Here is an 18,790-nt window from a genome sequence, read left to right as displayed (position 1 = left end):
AATCCTCCCATCCAAATATGTTTCTATGGAATAAGGTCTGTCCATCACGTGCATTCTGTCACGAAACCAAGAGGTTTTGGTTTGTTACAGACTCAAGAAGAAGCTAGAGCCACCCAAGACATTTTGCTGCCTGAAGCAAAGCATCAAATGGCATCCATCCTTCATGCCAAGGGCCACACTTTTAAAATTCTCATTGCATCATTCAGACATCAAATCCTGCCATCATCTATCTAAATTCCATCTCCTGATGTAGCCTGCCCTGCAACGGGTTCAGTGGCTGTTGTGCTGAGACAACAATTTGTAACTAATATTGATAAGGAATTCCAGGGCGTTAACAGCCACACACCCTGGAGTTTAAAACTGGATTAAATTTGAACTATAAATCTCCTTAGCCTTCTGCTTCCTTCTCATACATGTATTGCATCTTCTTCTGTTTCAGGTTATCTTCATTACCACCTTTTCCATCTCCCAGGAAGCAGATTTGGGGGATATGGTGCAGATCAATGCCACTGCTGGCAGGTAACTGTGCCTGGTGTGGGAATGTTCCTACATGACCTCTTAAACCAGTTTCAGATCAAGAGCCATGATGGCTAAACCTCATTCATACAGGCTTACAGTGAAAACCAACAGAAGTCTACTCAGAAGTAAGTCCTCTTAAATACAGTGGGGCTTAGTCTCAGGTAAGTGGATATAGAATTGCAACTGTATATGTGTATAAGGTAGATTCATACTTCAAGCAGACCCACTGAAATCAATGGGACTTAAGTTAGTCATGACTTCAAGACTCATGACTGCCTTAAGGCCCATTGATTTCTGTGGGTCAGCTCTAAGTATGGAACCAAACTACTGCGTAGATTCGCCTTGGGATTCAAAGAAGCACAGCTTCCCTATGGTGAGGTTCTCACGTTTTAATGGCAGTTGATGAAACATACGCTATAGCAGGGCATTGGTGTAGGACAACAGTGTGCTTAGCAGTGCATGATGGGACAGTGGCATAAGTGATACATGTTCTGAGGTACTCCACTCAACCTGTTTCTTCTTTTTCCAGTGAAAACAATGGCCTCACCACACAGGACATGATTCACCAAGCAAAGCTGCCTGTCAAATATGCTATCTATGTTTTCGTCAATGTGTACGTGACTGCAAGTATTCTGGGGGCCAAAGCGTTCCCCTGCCTGGCCCTCTCTCCCCTTCCTATTCACTGTCAGGGGACGTGTTTACACATCCAACACGTTGTTCTCTTAGGATTGTTACCTTAGGATAGTTTTTCTGAGGTAATCCCTGAGGAATTCTAGCCACACCCCTTTGCTGATTAATCTGGGCCTGTGTTTCATAGTAGAACTATACATTTCACCCATTAAGTGCTTTTCTACACAAGGCATTTATTGCTCGCTCATCATTTCCTACTCACAGTTGTTTACGGGTTCTTTAAATGATGCCGTGAGCCTCCAATTTTGCTTTTGTGTCTTACCAGCACTTTTGGTGATTTTTTTTTAGAGCAGGGAAAATGTGGCATTTAATTAGGAAAGTAAAAGAAAGCTCGAATTCCTCATATGTACTTGCGCTATTCCACTATACCACAGTGCCATCTAGAGTTTATTAGCAAGAAAGGAAATGTTCCTTGTGTAGTGCTCAGATTTCAATTCTCTAATAAAACTGGCTGGATGTTTTCTGCCCTTCCTTCCTTGCTTTGCATAGATAAGGGGACAGTGGAGACCAACATTATTCATCCCTTAACAAGTTGTTAAAATTGATCTAATATATTTATTTGTTTCTCTATTTAAATATCTATTTACAAATGTATTTTTATTCTCAACAAATTGATTCTGTGTACATAATTATGATTTTCTCATTCACTCCTATTTAATGAATTGTTGGAGACTAATTCTACTTTAATGAATTTCAATCTTTTGGCCTTAAACTTTGCCACTTCTGGTTTATTTGACTCCAAAATAACTGGGCAGAAGTTTGTTTGGTTTTGGCTATTGCCGTACCGAGCAGTCCTAGGGGGGATCCGCACGTCGCTCCCAGGGCGCTTCTATGCAGTCCCAGTGCACCCCGAAAACTATAGTGTGACTTCCCTGTAAAAGAAACGACGAAGAGCTGTCCATGCCGCCGACGACGACGAGGAGAGCTCTCCGCCGGCGAGGAGAGCTCGGCAAAAGAAGGCGGGGTGGAGAGCTTCTTCCACTTTTCACCCTGCCTTCTTTTGCCGAACTCTCCTCGCCGGCGGAGAGCTCTCCTCGTCGTCGTCAGCAGCAGCGGCATGGACGGCTCTTCGTCGTTTCTTTTACAGGGAAGTCACACTATAGTTTTCGGGGTGCACTGGGACCGCATAGAAGCGCTCTGGGAGCGACGTGCGGATCCCCCCCTATAGTGTAGCCCTAAGCATGTCTGTTACAGTGCAGTCCTATACAGGCCTGCTCAGTGGTAAGTCCTATTGAAATCAGTGGATAAGTGGGTTTAGGACTGCAGCCTTTTTCACTTGCCTTGGTTCTGGCATAATACATACATCTCAGGGGCCCATACTAAAATGAATGACATGGCCCCTGAAAAATACTGCTTCCTTTTGAATTGCCGTAAGAATGTATTGAATTCCCAAATGCATTAAAGTAAACCCAGAGGGACTGGTTAATTACACAGACCCTCACCTTCTTTTCTTCCAGGGGTGATGAGTCAACCAAGAATGTCAATTTTTCTGCTGGCCAGGAAGACAAACCTGAGCTTGTGGAACATCGATATAAGGTGAGGGGGATGTAGAGCATTGTGGAATTAAGGACATGGAACAGGCAAGCAGTGTGCATCAAGCTATAGGACAGGGGTGCAGAACCTGGTCCCTATCTGGTCCCTATCTGGCCCTCAGGGGTTCCCAAATGGCCACGCCCCTTCCCCCAGCTCCATCCCCTCCCCCCCGACTACCCATCATTTGGTGGTTTCCTGACTTTTATGCAGTTTTCCCACATTCTAAAAGGTTGAGATGCCTCTCCTAAGGCTAGTTACTGGCAGTAAGAGCTTTAAGCCTTTATGCTAGTACTTTTGGTCCCGCCGTCTTTTGCCTTCAGCCCCGCCCACCATTGGAACGCAGCCCTCAAGAGCTTCTCCGAAATGGAATTTGGCCCTCAGGCTGAAAGACGTTCAACATCCCTGCTGTGGGAGGCTCAGGTCTTTGAGTCAAATTGTATAAGAGAAGGGCACATCCACACAGCCCCTGCACTTCTGGCTTGGTGTTGGAGCACACATTTGGGAGAAGGGAAAATGTCTCTTGATTAGAGATGAAGTAGACCAACTGAGCGCTAGGAATGCTGGGCTTCTGTTCGCACTTACACAGGGTCTTCCTCTCATTCAGGTGAAGAACACGTATCGGCGAAAAGTTCCCGTCTCTGTGAAATTTCAGTTTCCTGTGCAGCTGAATGGCACATCGGTTTGGAATGCATCTCTGGGCATGCTCCCTGAGGTATGTCCTTTTGAGGCATCATAGATGTGTTTGGAGTGTTCAGAGGCCACGTCTCTATGGGCTGGGGTCATGAAGAAGAAGAAGATGGCCATCAGGGTCTGCTTACGAGCTTCCCAGGAGCGTCAGGCTGGCCACTTCTAGAGACAGACTGCAGGACTAGCTGGTCCTTTGGTCTGATCCAGCAAGGCAATTCTCCCATTCTTCTCAATCTTTTGGATCCATGTTCACAACAACTAAATAAGGATTAGAATCTATACTCTACCCATAGGCATGAGAGATGCCAGGTTTCTACCGCTCTTCAGCCCACCATTCAGTGTCAGTATAGTTGAACTGTGTTAACGGACTTGTGTTTAGTGATTTTCCATGGGTGGCCCGAACCTCAAACCAACATCTTTGTTTAAGTGAACAGTACCCCATTGAGAAAAGATATGAATGACATAGGACAGGCTCCCATTTCATGATCCTCAAGCCTAAATTACTGGGCTGATGAAGAATAAGGCTCCACAAAACCCTTTATGGATGTCAGATTCTCTCTCCCTTTCCCCAGCATTTCAACCTGGTTTCTTGTGTCCCTGAAAAAGAGACTCCAGGGCCTGAGGATTTTGTGGAGCAATTAAAGAAGCGTTCTGTTCTGGTGAGTATACTCCACTGTAAAGCCAACAGCCTCATTTTAAAGCAGGTAGCCTGGATGGCTCTTGCTAAATGTTGATCTAGTAGAATGGCTCCCTAGGTCAAGGGTGTCCATACTTATCTGCTGCACTCCTGGCACCTGACCCATTATATCCTTCCACCTTCTTCCAGGACTGCTCTGTGGCTACTTGTAAAACAATTCGTTGTGACATTCCATCCCTGGAGCTGCAGAAACCTCTGGACTTCTGGATCAAGGGGAACATCAGTTTCAAGTGGATCTCCCAGGTATGAAGGCCCCTGCTGGGTGTTTATGAGATCAGGAGGTAGGAAGGTCACAAATCTTTCCTTTGGAAAATGTTAACAGACTTCTTCTATGCTGTATCCCAGAATCAGTTGCTTCTTAAGCCAGGACTACAGTGTGAATTGTGGGAACACTATTATGGTTTGCAGAATTGTTTGGGGGGAGACTGATGGTTAGATTGGTTGCTAGTGTAAATGTGCCCAACATCAGCTGCACTCCTGTGTCCACAAAGTCATTTTTGCATAAATATCATTGGCTCCTTATGGATCCCTCCCTGATGAAAACTTTCAAGCAACCAATTCTCCCACCTCTGAGTTCATGGCCTGTCTTTCAGACCCAGCAGAAGGCAGTGACCCTGGTGAGCACAGCACAGATATCCTACAATGATAACAAATATATCCAAAAGGAGGGCTTTGTACAGAACCAGGTAAAAAAAGAAAGAAAAACAGCATTGCCTATTGGCTGTACCTGGGAGACTCGACTCCTGGCTCACCTGAAAAAGGGATGTGGTCTAGGTTTAAAAAGGAGCTGGGTGGGAGTTGTGCTTCCTGGCTACTTTTTGTAGCTCTGGACAAGGAGTGGGTTCTACTGAATTAAGGCAGGGGAATGAGGTCAGAAACCCTGGATTCTCTCTCATGATCCGATCCCTCCTCCCCTACAGGCGAAGACCGTGGTGGAGTACATGGAGGTCTATAACTACCTGCCCATCATTATCGGCAGCAGTGTGGGCGGGCTCATCCTCTTTGCTCTGATGGCTGCTGCGCTATACAAGGTGAGGATTGAGAGAGATGCCTGCTGAGGGAACTTTTGGCGACTCAAGCTGCCTCCTGCTCATGCCACAGCATGCAGCGTTCTAGCTTTTCCCCAAGTCAAACAAGTCAGGGCCCACCAGGAGAGAGGCAGCCATGGCAGAGGGAAAAAGTCACTACCCTAAGTAAGAATGCCTGATGTATGCCCTTAGTCTGAATTTAATTCATTGTCTCCTCTGGCGTGTGCTTTTAGAATTAGTCTTTCTCTATCTTGTATCTATTACCCTCAGACTGAACGGTCTTCGTCTGACTTTTCTCTCCCTTTCTTTTCAGCTTGGCTTCTTCAAACGACAGTACAAAAATCTGATGGCTGAAGGAGAAGCTGGTGGCATTGCGGGAGCTGAGCCTCCACAAGACAGCGACATCGATACTAGTCCTGCTGCTACCAAAGGATAACCAGACCTATGCGCCATGTCTTCTCTAGGATCTCTTCCGGCATGTCCACAACACTGAAATGGCCCACTGCACGAAACAAGAAGACTGCTTCTTCACGTTACGCTTTCCTTATATGGAAAGTTTTGATTGTAGGAAATGACCTGCTACTTCAACACCCAAGTTCACATGTGTGTTCGCTGCACACATGCCAAGAAGTTGCACCCAACTGAGACTTCCCAGTGTGTGTATACACGTGGGATTGTCACAGGTGATAGCTTACATACAACCAGCAGATCATTTCTTACACAGAAATGCTTTCATTGCAGGAAAATATGCCTACCATCGCTTTGATAATGAGGAATCATGGATTCTAATCTCTGTAGCCTTGGGGGTGGGGTGGGGGTAGTGAAGAGCAATCATACGTTGAAAAAATGTTAGTGTGAGAAAAATACCTTTGCATCATATTCAGCACCAAAGTTCAGCATCATTATGTGTGTATCAAAATCAAGGGCATAGACCGTGTCTAGTGCCATCTTAGCTACTTGAAGGGGACTGTGGTCAAGGAGAGAGGCATGAGTGTTTTGCACAAAGTAGTGGGTTTGACACCAGAAGAAATGGTGAGGAGTCAAGTCTGGTGTTGAACTTACACTGTTGTCCTATATGTTTCTTAAATGTATAAAGGCCTGTTTAAAGGGCAGTTTTCTTGTTCCTTAGAGTAGGCCCCAGATGTATTGGGCAACTCTGCTGGGTATCACGCAGGCAGGCACCAATACACATGATAATAATAGCTAGACGTCTGATGCTGATAAGGGTGCAATTCTCTTGTTAAGCAGCTGCCTAATTTCCTCTCTTTGCTTTACTTTTCTATCACATTGAGAAAATGAGGATTCCCCCCCCACTCCATGTTGGAATCTATTAGTCATAGGGAAAGGTAATTCATTTAGCTGCCTCTGATGTTACAAGCGTTGGAAAGGGGTATATGTAACTGAGCTGAGGCCTAACCAATTTGGCTTTGCTTCAGAGGGAATGTGCACAACCAACCTGGCAAACTTGGGATTCGAGGAACAATCTTCATTTGCTGTTGATGTGGGACTCCAGCAAGTGCCACCAGCACACTGGGAGGCGCCCGCTCCATGGAACGAAGAGATGTGTGAGCTTTCTTTGTACTTTTATTCTGCATCCGTTAATAAACTGTCAATAAACTGTCATTCCTTTCACAAGTGGCCTACTTTCATCTTGGTAATCCAAAGAACCCATTTTGACTGGGTTCTAAATAGATCAGGCCTCTAGAATAACATGTATGTATGTATTATTGCATTTATATCCCGCCTTTTTTCCTCTAAGGAACCCAAGGCAGCATACATAATTTTCCTATTCCCCATTTTATCCTCACAACAACCCTGTGAGGTGGGTTGGGCTGAAAGTGTGTGACTGGCCCAAAGTCACCCAGTGGGTTTCCATGGCCAAGTGGGAACTAGAACCCGGATCTCCCGACTCCCAGTCTGACACTTTAAGCCACTACACCACACTGGCTGTCAGAATAACATACCAATTTTCTTCTTTCTTTTCCATGACCATTATTCTCTGGTCCATGTCCCTATAGCTCAGCAATCACAATCTTCACCCTCCAGTTCTTGCAGCTTTTGTGGAGGTGGGGGTGGGGGGGTGGGACTAAAAGAATTTCCCCCCCAAATATTTAGATCTTGGAAGCAAAAAATAAGTAAATATCTGCAAATTGCTTAATTTCTATAAATTGGTATTGGCTATGGGATTCAAATTCTCAGGCACAACATTTCATGGAATTCTGCTACTTGTGCACTGTGTTCAAGCACTGGAGGCAGGCTAACCAGATTATTCTTTCTGTAACCTAGCTTGCTATGCAAGCAGTTGGTTCCCGAATAAGTCTCACTGAAGTTTATTGTACTCATAGTTATGCTGTATCTTGGATTTAATAAGTGTATGCAAACATTTAAGTACAAACTTACATTTTTAAAAATTATGTTAAAATGCTCCAATTGGGGCCTTTTCTTTAATGTCCGGCAATGACACGCTTTCCCCTTTAAGGCCCCAATTAGAGCAGTACGGGGGAATGACAGCCTTAAAGGGGAAAGCATGTAATTCCAGGACATTATAGAAAATTACAGAAAATCCCCCCTGACACCCAGGATAGAACAAAAACCAGGCCACATCTGGGGAAATCCTGGCAGTTGGTCACCCTAAACATGTCAGATGATGCATGCCTCTCCTCGTAGATAGTGCGGCATTTCTTGTCCTAATTCCAGAGGGTTTTTTGGGGGGAGGGGGGGTTGTTAACTCTATTTGTGACATGTTTTCCAGTCGCAGCAACTTCAGTGCAGTTTGGGAGTCTGTGACCTCAGGTGGTTTCAGCGTGGGCTGGTGGAAGTGGTACTGATTTGTGGAATAGACGAGCTACATGGGGTGGGGGCTTATGTCTACTCAAACGGCTTTGAAAGGACACTGTTTCAACCCTGAGCTCAATTGCTGCCTGCGCCTTTAAATATTCACTGAGCACAGGAGTGGGGAGGGGAGCATAATGAGGCTCTTATGTACTGAAGTGCAAAGATATGCAGAGCCTTACTGAGCCTTAAAAGCTTTATTGAGTGGGTGGGGCAGGGGGGAGATGGGGCAGAGAACTAACCTGCACCTACATGTTTGATGACATTCAGTTTTGCTTGTTTGCCCCATGCAAACCATTTTTTAAAACTGTATACACTGCATTACTGGCTACCGTTCACCCCGGGAGGAACTAACGCAATTTCATGAAAATCCGTATTTAAACGGAACTGCCTCAAAACCCGTTTCTATGTGATTGGCAGCTGACTCTATTCTGTACCCTAATTCAACAGTGCTCAACTGTTATCCTACCAAAAAACTGACAGAAGCATAACATTTTTTTAAAAAAAATCTCCAACCCACCTCAAGTATAATACAATATTATATACCAAGAAGATGTTTCATCAATTGAAATGTCTTTTATTGTCCATAGGTATTGAACGCTATCACAAAGCAGTGAAGTAATACCAAGACCTGTTCATCTCCCACCACAGCAGAGAGAGAGAGAGAGAACAGCAATGGCTCAGCGTTGATGGCCTACATCTTCATAACCTGTGGGTAGTGGGTTCATATGAGGGTTGTGGAACAAGGTGTGGTTTCCATCACCCCAGGGGAAAGGCTAGAGAAGAGAGAAACAATGCAATTGAGAGAGCGAGGATCCCACAGATCTATCCGCCTTGTACTTCCTCTCCAGATGCTGGGCACATTCCCACGACACACTAAACCATGATGGGTGACAAGCGATGCACTGTGGGTTGACAGACCGTCGGGTGTGCCACCCACATTGTGTAGCTTGTTTCACCTGCTTCCCCCTCGACCCTCCAGCCGGTTCCTCCTGACATCCCAGGAGACTTGGCAACAGAATTCGCATTGTTCCCCAGCAAGTCCCCTGTGCCTGCCCAATTGTGTTTTGAGGCTTTCTTTTTTGCACCCCCTTCCCCTGCTGTTGTCCCTCCCCCCCCCCAACTCCTGCTACAATGGCTCCACTCCAACTGGTTTACATTTTTTTTAACATTAGAATCCTTCTCAACAACAATTGCTTAAATACCATAATTTTAAAAAAAACAACATAGCACAGCAAGATGTAAAACAACAGATAATTTAAACCCTAGAATAAAATCAAACTTGGTCAATGTTTTAAACGACGTGGAAAGAATCAGAGACTCTTCACCTGGTGACCAATAGCTTTAAAACTAGGTGTACCAGATGAAGCCACGGCAAAGAGCATTTCAGAGATGGGGCATCACTAGCAAAAAGTTCCTCTCTATTCAATACCCAGCTGCATTCAGAGGGAGAACATCGGGCACATTGAGAAGGCCCTGAAAAATGTATGGGAGCAGGAAGACCTTCAGGTATCCAGTTCCAAAGCTGTAGCTCTCTGGGTGTTTCACAAAAATTGCAGAAGACTTTGCCCGACAGTGGCTACAAATCGGCATTGCGTCGGGTATATGACACAGCCACGGATTTGGTGCCACTGCAGGGGAAAGAGACGAAGATGCACATTGGAAAAGTCAGGGACTCACCCTGACTTTTCCTTTCGAAGCGAGGTCAGTACAGCTGTTCCACCATCTGTCCTTGCTCCAGCACTGCACCAGGGGCATTCCCGGACAGAAGGCAACCTGCCATTAGAGGCCAGAAGCCGGGTGAGGGGGCAGACCCGACAAGCTGAATGGCCGCCGGAAAGCCTGCACTGCCTCCTGCATTGAGATTACCCGACACCACCCCACAGCTGCAAAAGTGCAGAGGTTTTTTTCAAAGTGGGGGCAAACCTGTGCTGTCGAGGCAGCCCTCAGGACAACAAGCCTCCTTGAGAGTTATGAGACACCCAACCCCCCCTCCTAAATTCTTACCTTTGTTCGCAGGCGCAAATGCTGAAATGGGATAAATTCAGGTGGACTGCGGGGGTGGTTTTTCTGCTGCAACCAAACATTCAGCATGCAGACGGCCACTCCAGGAAGTGCCACCACAAAGGACAGGATCTTCCATGTCCGGCCTGCATTGCAGAAAGGATAAGCCAGGATAAGCTACAGCTGATGACATTGGGGTGGGAGGCATCCACTTTCTTTGGCCAACGCGCTACCTCATAGTGTGACCCCTTGATTCTCAAAGGCTTTAGCACTTCCTACCAAGTACCTACCCTATGTGGACACTGTGTGACCTTTAATCACCAAAGGTCATTCTCAAGGTTGATTGTGCTGTCCTATTTTGTGTGGAAATACCTCAGACATCAAAACACTGGGGAGAATCCAGGTTCTGCCTTCTCTGGAGGGAAGGGCTCTGTTTGCAGAAGGTGCCTCCTCCACCCGATTTTTGGGAATCCTCCACCATCGGTCACTCTCCTCCAATCAGCAGGGTCCCCAACACAGCATTTTCAGGGGGCTGGAGGGGCCATTGAAATCTGCTTCCACCAGCCTAGCTGCACACACCTACATCTGGATCCAACTCACTGACATCTTTCCAAGAACACACAAACCCAGAGAGAAAGCAATGGCCATTGCGCTCCAGCTGAGGGGGGCTGGGAGCAGCAGAAACAAAGAAAGTCACACAAGAAGCTAGATAATGGGAGATGTGGGAACTTTAAAACATACTTATCATTATAGGGCTGACACTCCTCCACACCCGATAGAGACCCCGTCAAAAAAGTTACGTAAATATATATGTCTTACACCATCCCAGCAATAAATTCTACATCTTTGGATTATTAAAAGTTGTGTTAAAGGAACGAAAGATGCTTTGAACTAAAAAACTTTGTCAGGAGAGGGGAGGACAGGAAAAAATCATAACCGGATATATTACTGAGCATAATGTATATCCTTCCAAGTTAAAATAAAGGGTTTTAAATGTATTTTTAAAAGTGTATTCTTTGCCCTGAGCCATTAAGATTTTATTTATTGCACTTATATACTGCTCCCATAGCCAGGGCAGAAAAGCACTTGGCATATATTAAAAATAAAATAAGAACAGAACAATAATCCAGCCTAGGCATAAAAAAAGAAGAAAAAGAAATCAGTAATAATCTATTGTATTGGCCCTGTCTATTACTGAAGGTCACTTACCACTTGATCCATGCTGCCCACCACCAGCAGTTGTTGCTAGATTTCTTCCGTGGGCTACCAGTTGAGTAGCCCGTGACCAGGGAATCATGTTGAAAGCCAAGGATGTTGAGTAACCCTGCCAGTCAGGCAGTGTCTACAATGGAGGCCTTGTTTCCTTCACGTTGGGCTGGTTGGTCTCTGTCTTTGCTCTCCTGCGTCAAGGGCTCTCCTGTACAGCCCTCCACCCCACCCTCCCCAGGCCTGACAATTATGCCCATCTGACTCTACTTGGCCAATGAACCTGGCAGATAAACATAACCCAGCTTGGAGGTTATCCAAGAAGGCCGTCACCCAACACATGTCCAAGGACCATGGTCTCACTAAGGTTGGCTTGCAGCCCAGGAAACAACCACCCTCCCCTTCCCTTGGATTCCTGGGATCTATTTATAGGTGGTCTCAAACCAAGCTCAGAAAATCCAGTCCTCTAAGGGCTGTAGCAGGGACTAGTCTAATGGATACATTACTAAAATAAGAATGCAGCTGTTTGAATAGGTTGCAAGTAAAGTCTGATATGGTAGTTAAGTGTGTGTTGAAATTTCACTGGGATTGATTGGTGTTTGAGAAAGAAAGACCATTTTGGCAAAAAATCTTATACCCTTCCCAAAATGTCAACACTTTCACCTAAGCTGGTTTGGTACAGTTTTCCTTAATTTTGTGCCTCCATGTTCTATCAGATGCTAAAGCATCCCCTTTCTTACACTGTTAGAACCCAGAGTTCTGCTACTGCTAGCTGCCAGCCTCTACATCAGCAAACAGCACAGAGTGTACTGCATTTAGCAATCACAGTTGGTGTATATTATATAGTGACATAACATCATGGTGCACCATGCAGAGACATCATTGTATAATGACAACTCTTACCCACAACCCACTCAGTCCCAAATAGATTGCTTCCCACAGTTCACATCCCGCCTTATCCCATCCAAATTCTGATGTCATCCTCATTTCTGAAACAAAAAAAGCAAAGCTGATGATCTTGGAGTGACAATTATTGTGAATTAAAAGCCCTTCAATTTTCCACAATAAAAACATAATCTAACTCATGAATAACATTTTTAAGCCATCAGCCCTTTGCATTAAGCATTATTATTATTATTATTATTATTATTATTATTATTATTATTATTATTAAAGTTAAGACACAAAATGATTGTTCAGGTCCAATTTATAAAAGACTAGTTTGCGGCCAGGTATGCAGAACAAAAATGGGAGAGTAAAAGCTCACGAATTAAAATAAAAGCTTACAGATTGTGGAGGATGTCTGTTGGGGGAAGGGGAACACAGGGCACTGATATATTGCTGTGAATGAGCCCCAAATGACTTATAGGTTCTTTGGACTCTTATATTTATTTATTTATTTATTTATTTATTTATTTATTTATTGCATTTTTATACTGCCCAATAGCCGAAGCTCTCTGGGCGGTTCACAAAAATTAAGTAGAAAAAAACTCAAGGGTAGCAAGTGTCATTTCACACTTAATCCTCAAACTGCATTTTTCTTGGTTCTTCTTTGACACCAGCTTCTTAATGACAACACAGCGGAAATAGGCGAAAAAACTGGAAATTGATGGATGGATGTGGCAGTTAGGATTCCAAAGGAAGATGAGAACTGAGAAGCCATGTACATATTCCAGGGGAATAGCAGTTCTATCAACCAAGCATACATGCCCCCACCCCCTTCACCCCACAGCCAGGGGCACAAGCCACTGTCGTGTCTCTATAGCAGTGTTCTTCCTGGTGGCACTATCTCCCTTTCTCCTGTCAGCATGGCAGCTGCCTGCCTCTCAGTTTATGCCCAGTCGGTGACTTTATCAGGGGTTCCTTGATGAGGAACTTCCTGACTGTTAGAGCAGTACGACAATGGAACCATTTACCCAGGGAGGTTGTGGTTTATCCCACACTAGAGGCCTTCAAGAGGCAGCTGGACAAGCATCTGTCGGGGATGCTTTAGGGTGGATTCCTGCATTGAGCAGGGGGTTGGACTTGGTGGCCTTATAGGCCCCTTCCAACTCTACTATTCTATGATTCTATGAGGTGATCAGTAATGGTGGACAGCTTCCCATTAAAATAGCTTGCTGACCACTACTGGTCTTCCCAAGCAATGTACACCAGAAGGGGAGTAATGGATACTTTCTAAAGTGCGCACTTCACTTTAAGAGGCAACTAAAGGCCCAACAGCCTGGCCAGCTCCCCACACACACTTATGTCACACTAAAACATGCCCTAGTGTCTTCTGCAGTGTTCCTCCATGGATAAATGAATGTGAACTGGTTTCCTTGGGGATAGGAGGTTTGAAAGCCACCAACATATTCTGATAAAAGCCACTCATTGAGTCCAGTAACCCTAAAGACCCACAAGGAAGGCCAGTAGCAAAGAGGTGGCTCCCAGATAATACCTAGGCAATGTTGTGGACTTCCTGGGTACAGTGCCCTGTTAATACTGCAAGCATTTCATTCTGCAATTCTTAAATGCTAAAACCATGAATGTCAGACATTCACCAAGAGTTTGTGCCCAAGGGCTCTTGTGGGGAAGCTGCACAGAACATCCTAGTAACACGATATAGTTAGGGTGACCATATGGAAAGGAGGACAGGGTTGCATAGAAACAGGGAATTTCAGCAACTCTCATTTGTATCCATGCAGCACTTGGTGAAATTCCCTCTTCATCACAACAGTTAAAGCTACAGGAGTATAACTAGAGTGACCAGATACAAAAGCAGGCAGGGCTCCTGCAGCTTTAACTGTTGTGATGAAGAGGGACTTTCACCAGGTGCTGCATGCATACAAATAACACCTGCTAAAATAACCTTTTCTACGCAACTGTTAAAGATACAGGAACCCTGTAGTCCTTTTCATATGGTCACCCTAGATATAGTAGTAAGGTCTGCACTGAAATTTCTCAAGAGTCTTATATCAGTATGAAATTGGGTGTCTGAGAAAGACGTTTTTAGAAGAATTCTTCCACACTTCCCAACGCTTTGACACTTCCAGCTAAACTGGTTTGGCAGAGTTTTCCTCAATTTTTGTGCCTTCACGTTCCTCCCACAACATCATTTGCTTTCAGTTGTCCCTCTGATCCTGGCCGTTCCCCTTTCTGACACTGTAAGAATCCAGAGTTTTCTTATTGCTAGCTCCATCTCTCATCACTACCAACTCTGTAGCTTCTACTGTACTGTACTTCAAGGGTGCTGTATTGAACATTCACAGACAATGCATATTATATAAGTGATATGACATCAGGGTGCATGAAGATGCAGCATGCAATGACATCATTGCCTAGCTCTCACCCATATCCAGCTTAGTCCCAAAGAGTGACTTCCTGTTACCTCGGTCCCCCATCTATGAAAAGGAACTTGTTAAGAGGCCCAAAGAAAGTCCCAAGATCTATCTCTGGCTGATATCGTAAGAGAAACTGCAGGGATCAGGCAGATGCACGACCAGTTCCCATTAATAACATAATAATACATGCTCATCTGTTACAATATAATTTATTAGCTTCCTATCAGGGACCAAATAGATCAAAAATGCATTTCTCTTAAATACACTTTGTGAACAGCTTTTTCTATAACACCAAGCTCCGTTATAAATACAAATCAAAATCCTCCGGAATGTTACAGACAAACCACCCAACTTATCTCACCTGGGTGATCGCATTTCCAATATTTTGAACCAGTTCGACAATTAAACACCTAACTTTAAAAAGACTAGAGAAATACACACACACCGGTTTCTGGTTTTATAGGACTCTAGTGCACAAATTCTTCTGCTACCATAAATGACCAGTGAGAATAGATTCCTTTCCCCTACTTTTACAGTGGGTTCTGGACCAAAACTCTTCTGAGACAAGCTTAGAGTGTCATCACACGGGAGGAAATCACGATTGCTTACCGTCACTTCTCTGCCCTCATTACTTCCTCATTTTAAAGAGGAAGTAAACAACATGCACGTGGCCCATTCAGCGGGCCGTTTTGATTGCACTGCTTCTCCTGCACATAGCAAGAGATAGCGGCAACTTCTGTCTTCAAAAATAAGTCAGACTTACTGAGGTGTTTTTTGTCCACGAAGAAGGCTAGAAGGGTACGCGGGAGGTAGACAACGTCATGAGAGGGACCCACGAAAATCCATGAGTGCCCAGTAAGGTGCATGCAATAAAACGCTCGCCTGATGGAGCTCATAGTCTGACATCCTCAAGTGCATTTTGCAATCCTCTCTCCTATCAACCCACATTAGACAGACACAGAAAACCCAGAATAAGCCATACAATTCTCTTGCAAAATGTGATACATTACACTGGGGACCACCTGTAATGCTATGTTTCTTTCAACACGGTTATTTAAGTTCCATACTTGTGATAACGTTTTTCCCCAGCAAAGAAAACGTGCTTTGACCCTGTGCTCTTCAAACATGCAGATGTGTTTGCATTTTCTCACCAGTCCAGTACGACTGTGTGAAGAAGGACGGAACCCTCTGGTTAAGGAGAGATGCCACAAGAAGTGATGGTAGCCATTAGTTTAGATGACCTCTAAAGGGGATGAAACCAGTTCATGGAGGATAGATTTATCAACGAGCCGTGATGGCTAAATGGAGACTCCATCTTCAAAGGCTGGGCACCTCTGAATATTTGTCACTGGATAGTACAGCAGAGGAGGGCTGCTGTTGTTCTTAAAAACAGGCTTGTGAAAGGTGCCTGCCCCAAAGTGCCAAACAGTCTTAGGGGACCCAGAAGGGTTGTTAGTAGACTGTGCCTTGGCTAGGCGGGGAAGAGTCGGTGCCTTCCTGGGTGGGATTGGGCGGACTGGTGGTTTCATCGCCAGCTCCATCATCATTCATCATCTGCTTATAGTGACGTTTGAAAAACCCGATCTAGAGAGAGAGAGAGAGAGAGAAGCAAGTGAAAGAAAGATAAACATTGAGTCTATTGATGCTGGCATCCCCAGGGCAAAAGGCTTCAGGCCTTAAAGCTTCATTTCTAAGAAGAGCAAAGCTGATTGGTCCAGAGGCTATTTCCTCAATGCCCAGATATCCGGTGATCAGCTAGGATCATTCCAGCGGTGAGAAAAGAGGTCTCTGAACATGCTTAGAGGCACTCTCTCACTCCGTCAGTTCTCCTACAGCAACGGGCCACGATGATGGGGACAGCTCAGATGAAGCCCCCACCCGTTTCTTTTAGAAGCTCCACCTCACCTTGTAGAGGACAGCTGCAAGGACAGCCAGAAGGACAAGGCCCCCAATGGTGCTGCCAACAATTACAGGCACGTAGTTGTAGATCTCTATGCGCTCCACCACCGTCTGCACCTAAGGGTGGGAAGAAGATGGGCAGGGCTAGGCTGAACCCAGGCCCCCTGATGCCGCTCACGAACCCTAGAGAATCCCCTCTTCTCCCAAGTGCTGGAGAAGGAAGCCCAAGGGGGCCAGCTGCCCGTCCTCTGCCCTTGCCTCCCGGACGACATGCCCTTTGCAGAAAGCTCAGGACATTAGAACCCAGCTGTGAGCACTGGGTGATGCTGGTGCTCTCATTATTTGTTGTTGTTGTTGTTGTTGTTGTTGTTGTTGTTGTTGTTATTATTATTATTATTATTATTATTATTTGTATCCTGCCTTTTGCCCAATACTGGGCCTCTTTCTCTCCCCCCACAACTTACCTGGGACTGCGAAAAACCCTCCTTCTCCGTGTATTTTTTCTCATCGTAGGAAATCTTTGCAGAGCTCACCAAGGTTATTTTCTTCTGCTGGATCTGGGAGAGAGAAGAAAATACCCCCAGAGAGAGATGGGAGGCTCTTTGGCCAAGAGGTTCCACCAAGCAAGAATCAAAAATTAAAACAGGAATTCCTTTCCAGGCAGTGAGGGGTGACTGGCTCTGGGATTGGAACAGGAGTGCACGTTAATTGCTGGAGTTACAACAGTATGTGAGTTGTGTATATAAGTGTAAATGTATTACATGTATTGCAGGCTAGCTGGTAGCTTCCCAAGGTGACCGGAACATTCCACCTGCTAGTCCGTCATGAGAGTTTGTTTATGACAGTTAAGTTGACGTATTGCTACCTTGGGGGCTTATCTTTCCCCGCTCTGTTAAATTAGCAGAGTGTTCATTAGCAAAGTGTTTTTGTGCATTGTTCAGCCTCATGTTGAAGTACTTCCTCCCCTCCCCTCTTTATTGCAAACCCCCCGCCCCCGCCCCAGAAGCAACCACTGTACCTGAGATGCCCACTGGAAACTGAAGTCCCCCTTGATCCTGAACTCCAGCGGCTTTTTCCGTAACTCCAGCAATGGAACATCACAGCGGATCACCTTGCAGGAGGCTACAGAGCAGTCCTGAGGGAGATGGAAAGATACCCCTGGGTCAGGCCAAAAGGAAAACAATTCATAGCTGAGCATAAAGATTATCAACCTGGGCTGTGTGCTGTCCTGTAATCTCAATTCTGGCTGAAGAATTCGACATCCTGAAGGTACCCACTTTCTTCATGAAAAAATAATCACAATTTTCTATGTAACCATCATCCGTGTCAAGAGACCATCTACAAGTCCGGCTAATATGTATAATGTGTGATGAATTGCACAGTGATCCTGGGGCATCATTTTAAAAATAAAAATTGAGCTTCCACATCTCGACTTGCGCGGCCATCATTGAACCAGTATTTATGGTGACTCCCTCTCAGCCACAGCTATGGAATGCAGCAAATTTCTAGCCATCATTCATGTCAAGAGACAACGTGCAAGTCTGCTTATTGTGTACAATCTAGACAAATTGCAGAATTATTCTCGAAAACCTTTATTTTTAACTGAGCATCCAGAACACACAGAGGAGGGCCGGGATCTCTTCTCGATCCTCCCAGAGTGCAGGACATGGAATAACGGGCTCAAGTTAAAGGAAGCCAGATTCCGGCTGGACATCAGGAAAAACTTCCTGACTGTTAGAGCAGTACGACAATGGAACCAACGACCTATGGAGGTTGTGGGTTCTCCCACACTAGAGGCTTTCAAGAGGCAGCTGGACAACCATCTGTCAGGTATGTTTTAGGGTGGATTCCTGCATTGAGCAAGGGGTTGGTCTTGATGGCCTTATAGGCCCCTTCCAACTATATTATTCTATGATTCTATGATTAACCCTGGCCATACTTGAACCAGTATATTTGGCAGATAGCTATGAAATGCAGCTGAGTGTGTGGTGGAAACAATGCTACAGAGCACTCACCAAAAGTGGGGGGTCCTTTTGCCCCGGAAAATCCTTGACGCCTGTAGTTTCTCTTTCCAAGACACACTTAGTGAGCTGGGGCTGTAGAAGAAAAACATTTCAAGAATTCATTGTTCCTTAATACCCAACTCATGAATCCCAAGGTAGGGTAAATGGAGTTACCAGGCAATTCCAGAAGAGAGAATAAGCATACCTCAGAGGGGATGACCTGAGACACGTTCCACACCTGGATCCCTTTCAGTTTCACGGGGATCTGAAATGTCACCGAAAAGGGGATTCTTCGTTCACGGAGGTTCTTCACCTGAAACGGAATCGGTTTCTGCTCAATGCAGGTAGAACACATACCGGTCTTGGATCTCA

The 18,790-nt window shown here is 45.2% G+C and overlaps 3 protein-coding genes across 6 annotated transcripts in view; 1 reads left to right on the top strand and 2 right to left on the bottom strand.

The window, feature by feature from the left end:
- The window catches only part of LOC134406772 (integrin alpha-M-like), a 49,743-nt gene extending 32,766 nt beyond the window's left edge, over nucleotides 1–16,977 (top strand). For 2 of the 4 annotated variants that reach the window (XM_063138336.1, XM_063138334.1), the window contains exons 22-30: nucleotides 440–519; nucleotides 1,049–1,132; nucleotides 2,667–2,745; nucleotides 3,347–3,454; nucleotides 4,002–4,088; nucleotides 4,256–4,369; nucleotides 4,720–4,812; nucleotides 5,047–5,157; nucleotides 5,468–6,789. In XM_063138336.1, coding sequence (XP_062994406.1) covers nucleotides 440–519; nucleotides 1,049–1,132; nucleotides 2,667–2,745; nucleotides 3,347–3,454; nucleotides 4,002–4,088; nucleotides 4,256–4,369; nucleotides 4,720–4,812; nucleotides 5,047–5,157; nucleotides 5,468–5,590 — 879 coding nt within the window. In that variant the 3' untranslated portion in view covers nucleotides 5,591–6,789. Of the gene's footprint in view, nucleotides 1–439; nucleotides 520–1,048; nucleotides 1,291–2,666; nucleotides 2,746–3,346; nucleotides 3,455–4,001; nucleotides 4,089–4,255; nucleotides 4,370–4,719; nucleotides 4,813–5,046; nucleotides 5,158–5,467; nucleotides 6,790–16,928 lie in introns of those variants that run through there. The other 2 variants (XR_010025982.1, XM_063138337.1) reach the window with 2 other exon arrangements.
- On the bottom strand, nucleotides 8,543–11,412 carry LOC134406773 (cytochrome c oxidase subunit 6A2, mitochondrial). Its single transcript, XM_063138338.1, has 3 exons — nucleotides 11,200–11,412; nucleotides 9,994–10,136; nucleotides 8,543–8,762 (listed from the first exon to the last, which is right to left on the bottom strand). The coding sequence occupies exons 1-3, from the start codon at nucleotides 11,285–11,287 to the stop codon at nucleotides 8,667–8,669; spliced, it is 327 nt and encodes a 108-aa protein (XP_062994408.1). The 5' UTR covers nucleotides 11,288–11,412; the 3' UTR covers nucleotides 8,543–8,666.
- The window catches only part of LOC134406774 (integrin alpha-X-like), a 41,068-nt gene continuing 37,072 nt past the window's right edge, over nucleotides 14,795–18,790 (bottom strand). The window contains exons 25-30 of the mRNA XM_063138339.1: nucleotides 18,624–18,731; nucleotides 18,431–18,511; nucleotides 17,434–17,550; nucleotides 16,880–16,972; nucleotides 16,422–16,532; nucleotides 14,795–16,100 (exon numbers count right to left, since the gene is read on the bottom strand). Of these exons, the coding sequence (XP_062994409.1) occupies nucleotides 15,969–16,100; nucleotides 16,422–16,532; nucleotides 16,880–16,972; nucleotides 17,434–17,550; nucleotides 18,431–18,511; nucleotides 18,624–18,731 (642 nt within the window). The 3' untranslated portion in view covers nucleotides 14,795–15,968. The remainder of the gene's footprint in view (nucleotides 16,101–16,421; nucleotides 16,533–16,879; nucleotides 16,973–17,433; nucleotides 17,551–18,430; nucleotides 18,512–18,623; nucleotides 18,732–18,790) is intronic.

This window comes from Elgaria multicarinata, chromosome 11 (genome assembly GCF_023053635.1).
Source record: "Elgaria multicarinata webbii isolate HBS135686 ecotype San Diego chromosome 11, rElgMul1.1.pri, whole genome shotgun sequence".
Classification (NCBI taxonomy): Eukaryota; Metazoa; Chordata; class Lepidosauria; order Squamata; family Anguidae; genus Elgaria; species Elgaria multicarinata.
The sequence above is the reverse complement of the archived record's forward strand: the minus strand, read 5'-3'. Positions and strand labels throughout refer to the sequence as shown.

Coding starts and splice junctions, on each gene's coding strand:
- LOC134406773 (XM_063138338.1), bottom strand. CDS start 11,287: ATGATTCCCTGGTCACGGGCTACTCAACTGGTAGCCCACGGAAGAAAT. Junction 10,137..11,199: donor TGGGCAGCATGGATCAAGTG/GTAAGTGACCTT, acceptor TCTGCAATGCAG/GCCGGACATGGAAGATCCTG. Junction 8,763..9,993: donor ATTTGCGCCTGCGAACAAAG/GTAAGAATTTAG, acceptor TCTCTTCTCTAG/CCTTTCCCCTGGGGTGATGG.